The sequence below is a fragment of the Mesitornis unicolor genome, unplaced genomic scaffold, assembly GCF_000695765.1.
Source record: "Mesitornis unicolor isolate BGI_N332 unplaced genomic scaffold, ASM69576v1 scaffold39005, whole genome shotgun sequence".
Classification (NCBI taxonomy): domain Eukaryota; kingdom Metazoa; phylum Chordata; class Aves; order Mesitornithiformes; family Mesitornithidae; genus Mesitornis; species Mesitornis unicolor.
In genome coordinates, this window is record NW_010185497.1 from 3,261 (window position 1) to 11,703 (window position 8,443).

The 8,443-nt window shown below is 39.9% G+C and overlaps 1 protein-coding gene across 1 annotated transcript in view; it reads left to right on the forward strand.

The window, feature by feature from the left end:
• The window catches only part of LOC104540939 (chromosome unknown open reading frame, human C5orf63), a 4,139-nt gene extending 779 nt beyond the window's left edge, over positions 1-3,360 (forward strand). Inside the window, exons 2-3 of the mRNA XM_010184861.1 lie at positions 2,394-2,450; positions 3,181-3,360. Of these exons, the coding sequence (XP_010183163.1) occupies positions 2,394-2,450; positions 3,181-3,360 (237 nt within the window). The remainder of the gene's footprint in view (positions 1-2,393; positions 2,451-3,180) is intronic.
• Positions 3,361-8,443: the final 5,083 nt, after the last annotated feature.

Genomic DNA, 8,443 nt, shown 5'->3' on the forward strand with positions numbered 1-8,443 from the left:
TGGGATGGCACACAGCGGGGTGCACTGCATTTATATGGTAGATGTAGCCTGCAGCAGGAGAAAAACTAGAAATGCAGAGCACTGAGAATGTTGACATCAGTATGACAGTATTTCTTAAGATGGATGCAATTAAAATAGTTTCTTCCTCTTACACAATGTTTGTTCATTCTATCCCTAGCCATAAAGGAGTGTTTAAAGTGTGTATTGTAATAATAGGTTAAAAAATAAAAGGTCACCATCTGTTTATTAATCAGATCAATGTGTGCTATAAGACCTATAAAGTTACAGCTCTCTCTGCTTGATTCAGCATCAACTCATTGATAATCGAAATGTGTTAAGGGAATAATGAGTTTACCTTTGAGCATAATATTTGGGAAAAAAGCTCTACTGTATATTTTTGTTGTTTGATTTCTAACTAGTAAGACACTGTATGACACTTGGCATTTAAAAGCGAGAAAAGAAGAGTTGTTACCTAATCCTTGCCTTATCACTTGGTATGTACCTAGGAAACCATGGTACCAGGGGTCCAGGCTCTCTTCTTGGACCAGGAATACATACTGTCAGCATCTTTACTACCAGGTTCTCCCTTATTCCCTTCAGGTTCAGGGCTTCCTGAAGTTCCTCTTTCTCTTGGCACTCCCTGTAAGCCAGGCACCTTCTGGTACATGCTTTAAGTACTTAAGCACTTACTCATTTAGATGTAGTCTAAATGAATATATACTCTGCAGTTTAACCAACATCTACCCTGTAATTTAAATAGATATTCATTTAAACTGCAAAGCACACATCCAATCAATAAAACTGTTATTTCGTCTACAACATCAGCACAACATATGTCACTTTGGGAAGGGATTTTACTACCTCAGCAGTAGGAGTCCCTTTTGTTACTCTAATACACAACTGAGAGAGAAGGTTGTCCAAAATACCTTTATTCAGACAGCACTATTACAAATTAACATAAAGTAAGTGATGGCAGAGACCTACTGTTGCACTGTTCTGAAAAATATGTGTTAATATAAATGGATTATTTAAACAGATTTCAGTATTAGCTGAAATAGTTGACTATCTGATTTTAAACAAGTTCAAATCTTATAAGTACCATGTAGTGCTTAAGCTTGCCATCAGATCAGGAGTAAAAACATTATTTTCTAAGACTATATTACAACGTTCTCCACAGGCCTAGGGGAACTGAGCATGTCCTACTTTAACTGTAAGGAGCCTGGCATGTTACAAAACTGATATGCAGTATTCTGGGAGTTTCCTTTTGGTCACCAGTATCAGGTATATGAGACCCTCCAAAAGCAAGAACAACTAGTGAGAGCACGGCACTGGTAATCTTTAGCACCTTGCGTAGGTTTTCAGAGCATAAGGACTTGTCTGTGTGGGAAAGATAATTTCAATTAAATGTGTATTAAAAGTAGAGTATTTAATCCAAATTAATGCACATGCAGGAAATAAGAAGTAGCTGTTTCAGATTAATTCCATGTTTAAACAAGTCCTAGGAAGACTTTAAGTGGGAAGGAGAGGAGAAGGTCTTCTCCAGCTCTAAGAGGTATTTCATGGCAAAGGGACAGAGCCATCACCTTCGCCACTGTAAACTTTGCTATATGTGAATAATAGGCCAAATTCTGCCATTGCGTACACTGAAGCACCATGCCTTCATGTGAATCTCTTCTTTTGGTATGCATTGCACTAATGATCATGATGCATGATCAGCAGAAGTCAGCTGTATAACTGTAGTGGAAGACTAGGGAGTTTTCAGAAATTAGAGATTTTGTTTGACCTCATCACAGGTCAAAACATAGCAGCTGTTTGCCAGTTCTCCCTGCTGGAGGTTGCTATCCTCCCAGCTCTGGAGGTTGGAGGATCATGCTTAATTCCTTTCAGGCAAAGTCAGCCAGGTTATCTTAAATCACCACCTTTTGCTATTTGAACTGACCCAAGAAACTTGATCTGAAACAGGTAAGAAATTACTCATGTGGCTTCCTCAGTCCCCTTCTATCAAGGGAAATTCTTCTATCAAGAGTAGTACCTGCAGTTGTTTCCAGCAATGCTTTGAATATTCGTTGCTGCTGACCAAAAAAAGGGGTCTGTGCATGACTTTCCAAACCATGCCCTTGAATCAGCTTTTAGAAGGGCTGTTGAAAACTGTTAATTTGCACCATGAGAGAAATGATAGCTAATGAGAAATCATTAAACTCTGTGGCTGAATTGTTTATTTTCTTTTCATCTGTGCTGCTCTGATCAAAGATTTAGAAAGCAGTAAGACTGGGTGGTATGGGGGACAGAACCCACATTTACAGTAATGATCAATCCTGTCTGTGTTTGTTACTTTACAAGTTATCTGTGTGTTTTGCTGTATGTTTAAAGCTGGTCTGAATGTTTTCCTTTAGAAACCATGCCCTCTGTGTGATGAAGCAAAAGAAGTACTTGAGCCATATAAGACAAGGGTAATGTATTGCAAAACTATATACATTTTCTTTATAGGAAAAAACAGTTAAGAGTCTTTGTAAAGAAAATTGCTTGGATTTATTTGCATCCATTATTCTTTCATGGGGGACCTCTTCAAGACAATTTCAGCACTGATTTCCATAAAGCTCATTATCCAAAAGCATTTTGCAACAATGCTACTCAAATAAGTATTGGCAAACTAAACCAAAATACACCTCACCACAATAGTTTTAAAAACCACTGCTTTGGTAAATGCTATTGCCTCATCTGATAGAGGAGGTTGCAACTTTCATGAGGCAGGTAATGGTATCATTTCGGAAGGATGCTGGTAAATGGGGCTGCAAATATTGTAACTATAGGTGATTGCAGTTTTTGCCATTTTTTAACAAGGTTTTGATATCTTTCTTCAAGGAAGAAACCGTTAACAGGCAGCTGTTGTGTTGCCAGCTGCATATTTGTCATGGCTGGTGCTCACAGGAGAGTGCTTCTGCACAGAGGATCAATATTGTCCTGGGCTAGGAAGAGAGTCCTTCGTGAACACACAGCCAAGGACTGTGACTGAATACATTTTGTACTCACAAAATGGGCAATTGTCTCCAACATGGAAGCATAAATCCAAAAGCACCAAGAAAACAGCCTTGCATTTCTGTTAAAAATACTGGGCAAAAGACAAGCAGGTATTGTTTTTGAGTGTCCAGGAGGTACTAACGTACTTCTTTTCTGTCACAGTTTATTTTGCAGGAGGTGGATATTACCCTTCCAGAGAACTCAGTGTGGTATGATAAATACAAATATGACATACCTGTTTTTCATTTAAATGGGAAGTTCCTAATGAAGCATCAAGTAGACATTCAAAAGTTTGAGGACCAGCTTACGAGGGTGGAGTCACAAAATTACAGAAACCAGTGAAGAAGATGCAGCTGCCCTGGTGTGGATCTGAAAGGACTGTGCAACATAAATTGTGTGAAGAAGTGGTATTCATTATGTGGCTGTACGTTTCTTAGAACATATGGTACAAGTGTCCTAAAAACTTTGATTGACTTTTATTCTACTTTGTGTGATTTGTATTCTATTTTGTGTTAATCATCCCGCCCAGCTCCACCAGTAGCGACCCTTTGTGTACTATTCATTTGCTGCTATCCTAGGCTGGCTTTTCGTTGGCAGAATAAATGCTGCTCCACAACAGCAGATAAAGTGAAATGTGCTTGTATTGGGTTTGCACAGCAAGGGGTTGATAGTGGGGGAGAGCTGGAGGGTACAGGGGTGGCCTCTGTGAGAAACTGCTAGAATATCTGTCCGATAGAGCCAGTGCCACCCAGCTCAAAGATGGACCTGCTGCTGGCCAAGGCCAAGCAGAGAAGGACTGGAGCTGTGAGATACACCTGGTCAGGAAGGTTTTTTCTCTCCCCTGCCCAGTAGAGGAGGGGGAGTGAAAGAGGGGCTTTGGTGGGCACCTGGCATCCAGCCAGAGTCAACCCACCGCAGCATTTCAAGATTTTTGGTACACGTAAGCTGTAGGTCTGTAAGAGACATCCTTGAAGAAGTCTAGGAGTCTATCCTAAGTGCTCATTTGAAGTGGAGAAGAGGGCACTTAACTGTAAATGGAAAGGACACTTGATTAAAGACAGCACACTCTCACTGAAGCGTAGTTGTATCTATAGAACTATCACAAGTTGATAACAGCTGTTGCTAACACATGAACACTGAATAGTTGATTTTTCTTCTAATGGGATGAACATATGTTGCACCTAAGTCTATTTACTACAGCAAGCTTTGAGCTCCTTAGTACTTAAGTTACTCCCAGTCACAAGAAAAAATAAAAATAGAATAAGCTATAATTGAGCTAAGTCTGTAATGAAAGCAGCATTTATTAACTCCAAACATGTCTCTCTCAATGCTACTAATTTCAGAGTATAAAATGAAAGTAAGAAACCCTAAAGCTGCCTTTAAATTTTTCCTGGACTGAGATGTGGGACTTTTCCTTTGGACTCCAGTTACGTTTTTTAAAAAAATCCATTCTAATATATGGTCTTTTGCCCTGTTTAGGGATGCTTGTGGCATAATTCTTTAAATCCAGTGAACAAAGAGAACATGTTTCTCTGATGTGGGGACAGTGTTTGGTCCTATGGACTAGAGTTCTGTGTTAATTGAGTCTGCTTGTAATGCTTTCTGACAGAAAGGAATCACACTTGAGTTCTGCTTGCAACACAACTGCAAATCCAGTTATCATGTGGCAAGAACATAATTTTATCAAAGATTACTGCAGTTCTGTTAGTGCATCATTGGCAACATAGGGTGTGAGGTAGAATGCCTAAGTTAAATGTATTTTCAGGAGGAGGAGAAAGATTAAGGAAAAGTAAACTATTTAAAGCTGAATAGTCTGTAATAAGCACTGGAAAAAGATGTTTTTTTAAATTTACTTAATAGATTCTTTAACACAGAAACTAATCCCTATCTGCTGCATGTCTGTTCTTTCTGCCATGGAGGTATTCAGTCTTCTCTCATCACTGAGAGTTTAAACAGGGACACTTGGCAGATGTCTTCACAAAGGGGAAAATTCAGACATAATACCCACAGCAAACTGAAATTCACTAGGATTCATTACAGGCTTTAGCTTTTGGAGTATGGTTCAACAAGAAGCCAGCTTGTCTGCTATGGTGAAACTGGGCGGTTCCTATATGCCCCCATCCTGCAGTGTCTTTAGCATTTGACAGATCATTTGCAACCCAATTCTGATGTATTCTGCAAAATGAAAAATTTCTGGGCAGTCGAGGGTGAGAAATTAAAGCTTTCTTCCAGTTCAGCAGCTGGGTTCCACTCAGAAAGGGGTCTGAAAGTATCCAAGAGTTGCAAGGAGGAAGAACTGTGCCCTTTTTATAGCAGAGAGCTTTAGGTAAGTTCAGCCACAGCATCTCACTCTATCTGGTGATTTATAGGACTTTAGAGACTTCTGTTTCATAGCACTTCACCCTCTTCAAGAAGACTGCAGAAAGAGTGGGATCGAACAGGATGGGTTTACTAGTTTTGCAATAACTAACAAGAAGCTTAGACGTTTAAGCATCTCTTTAAACCTGTTTAAGGCTTCCCATCAGGAATTCTGTAATTTTTAGATCAAAATCTGAAATTACAGCCACCTGTTGCTTCTAAAGGAAAACACTCATCCTCAGTTTAAGTCACCAGTTTATTCTTTTTGTGGCCTTACTTTACGTTTAGAGCCTGCTGCTTTACCTTGATGTGGCCATTTATATTGTAGAGGAAGAGTAAGTTGAGGGAGTTGTTAAAAAGAAAGCAAGCTGAAACTTCTCAAGAGTAAGTGACTGAACTTCAGTAACCCAGCAAAACATTAAGTGATGCTTTCCCCAACGCAAAAAAAAAAAAAAAGGCAAAACTTGAAATAGTACGATGCTGTTTGAATTGTATGTTGCAGCATAGCTTTGCCCTATCCACAGTGCTTTTCATCACCACTGACAGAAAAGGACCCTAGAGACAAAAACTTATAAACTTTCTGCATTTCCTAATGCTACAGTCAAACTTCTAAGTGTACCACAAGTTACTGTTAAATAGTAGATCTGAATTACCTCTGTATCAGCAAGCATGTACCGTGTGCTTCCCTTTTATAATCTCAGATCGTTTCAGAGGGCCTGTTTTTTCCTTGCTGAGGTTTTTTAATAAGAGAACTGGTATACAGCACTTTTCAACCACGTTGAAAAAAATGCGTTTCACGCGCTTTTCTAAAGTGTAGTATTATTACCTCAAAGATATGGAGGACAGAGGTCATTTCCCAGTATACATCTCTGACAGAGGCTGAAATAGCTATCAGAGAGCAATTTGCCTTTGTTTTATTTTTAATAAGGTCTGTTTGGGGAAGGAAAATAAAAGCTAAAAGAGAACTTCTTAATCATATAGGAGATGACAAATCCCTTGTTCCTTATTCATTCAGACTGTGGAGATTTTATTCTGTATCCAGTGCCAGATTTTTCTCCCCTTTATTTTGTAAAGTGAATGATAACAGTATTTTTTTAATAGCTTTTGTCTATGGTGTAGCCTTTATCAGTGGGATGGAGGCTTTCCACTAGTTCTGGCTGTTGGTGCTGGTTGCGTATAATGTACAGAGTAGGGGTGGCTGCTTCTTCCAACTTGTCTTCTGGTGTACAATCAAACACAAGGCTTGCCTCAATCCTATTTTCCTTGTTGACACAAGTAGCACATTGAAGCGTATGAGAAAAATCATTGTAGACCCATGTGCAAGCAACAGGCCTGGACTCCAGAGTGAATGTTCTGTGGTACGGAAAGATCACTGCCAGATACCCCTCTCCAAACACCACCCTGCCCGTCCAAAGCCAAAACGTGGGATGTACTGCTAAAACCTTCCAGTGGTAGCTGAGAAGATGTTACTGTTCTGTGGTTTTAAGAGAGTGACAGCCCTGTCCTCATCAGTTTAGACACAAAGATGGGAGGTGAAAGCATGTCAATATGGAGTGCTGACAGCACACCTCAAAGAAAGAGCTGTGCTATAATTCTTTCCATATAGAAACACTGCAGGACAATGTGATGAGCAAGAGGCTGACAGTTAATTTTGGACCGTAGGTACTACTGCAAACACTAGGTGTGTCAAGGCTGCTGAAGATGTTATTCCCTTCTGTTACCTTCTCTGAGGAATACAAAATACTGAAGTAAAACTCCAGGAGGCCACCTGCTCTTCCAAAGCCAGCAGTTCTGCTCAGTGGATAGTAAGTCCTTCAATGACTGTCTTTACATGTGATCACTGAGAGTTGGCATCTTCTAAGTAGTAGATCAGAGAGAGAGGTGTTTCAGTGTCATCTTCCATTTCCCTGCCATTATCAGTCCTAAAAATAGTCATGTGAATTTGTGATCCCATTGGCAAAAGTATTTATTAACTTCAAGAGGACCAGGATTTTACCTCTAATATTGAACTACTTTCCATTCCTTTGAAGTGAGGGGTAGACTGAACAAGTGCTTGTGAGACTTAGCATGACTAGCAGGTCTGTGACCTTCATTTCCCAAAACCAAGAAAGCATGTGTCACACACATAATTTGAGGGGTTTTTCTTTTCAAATATGATAAATGCAGCAGGCTCCCAGCACATACATCTCTCTATTCAGATGTTTAAAGTATAACCGTGGAAAAAGAAGGCATGTGCTGCTGCTGAATATATATTTATGGAGGCATATGCAACTTTGTGAAAACTGGCAAACTACTCTTTTGACAGTGAACACTGGCAGGAGTGCAAAGCTCCATAATATACTATCCCATAATGTGGGATAGTAGCTCTTTTTTTTTTAATGAGTGACAGCATCACTTTCCAGTCAGCTTTGCTATATACTGTGCCAATATCATGTGTTTTCTACCACATCCTGCTGGCAAGAAGGCTCCATCCCGTTCTTGTGACCTTGCTGGACGTAGATACCCAAACCTGAGTTCCTGCAAGGCAGGACTGGAGCTGTGAGATATCCCCAAATGGGAAACTATCGGCAAGTAGAGAACTCCAGCTGAATACTGACCTGAGCTGCCTTGGCAAAAGGCATGGTAAGAACCACCCTGTGTCCTCTACCCTCACCTCTTGTAGCATTTCAGATCAAAATCTAGTTCTTGGTCTTTATATTCAGGTGATACATGACAAATGCCCAGGATATCCAAACGGTTAAGTGAGACTCCAGGTGTCTGTGAGATGAACTGCAGGAATTAAAGGCACTCCAGACCTTCCACATTTTTCCTTGATGTTGCCTTCTGGAGTGTATAGAGTTGATGAAAATGCACAGAACATAATTCCCTTTCTGAACATACACACACACCTCAATGTCACTGAAATGAGACACAACTGGGGTGAAAGAGCAACAATGTTACTGAAATGAGACACAACTGGGGTGAAAGAGCAACATGTGATGTGCTACTGGAATGCACCTAGGTAATGATAATGATAATGATCACAGCATATAAAACTGACAGCTTTTAATTCAGAGCCTTACTATAG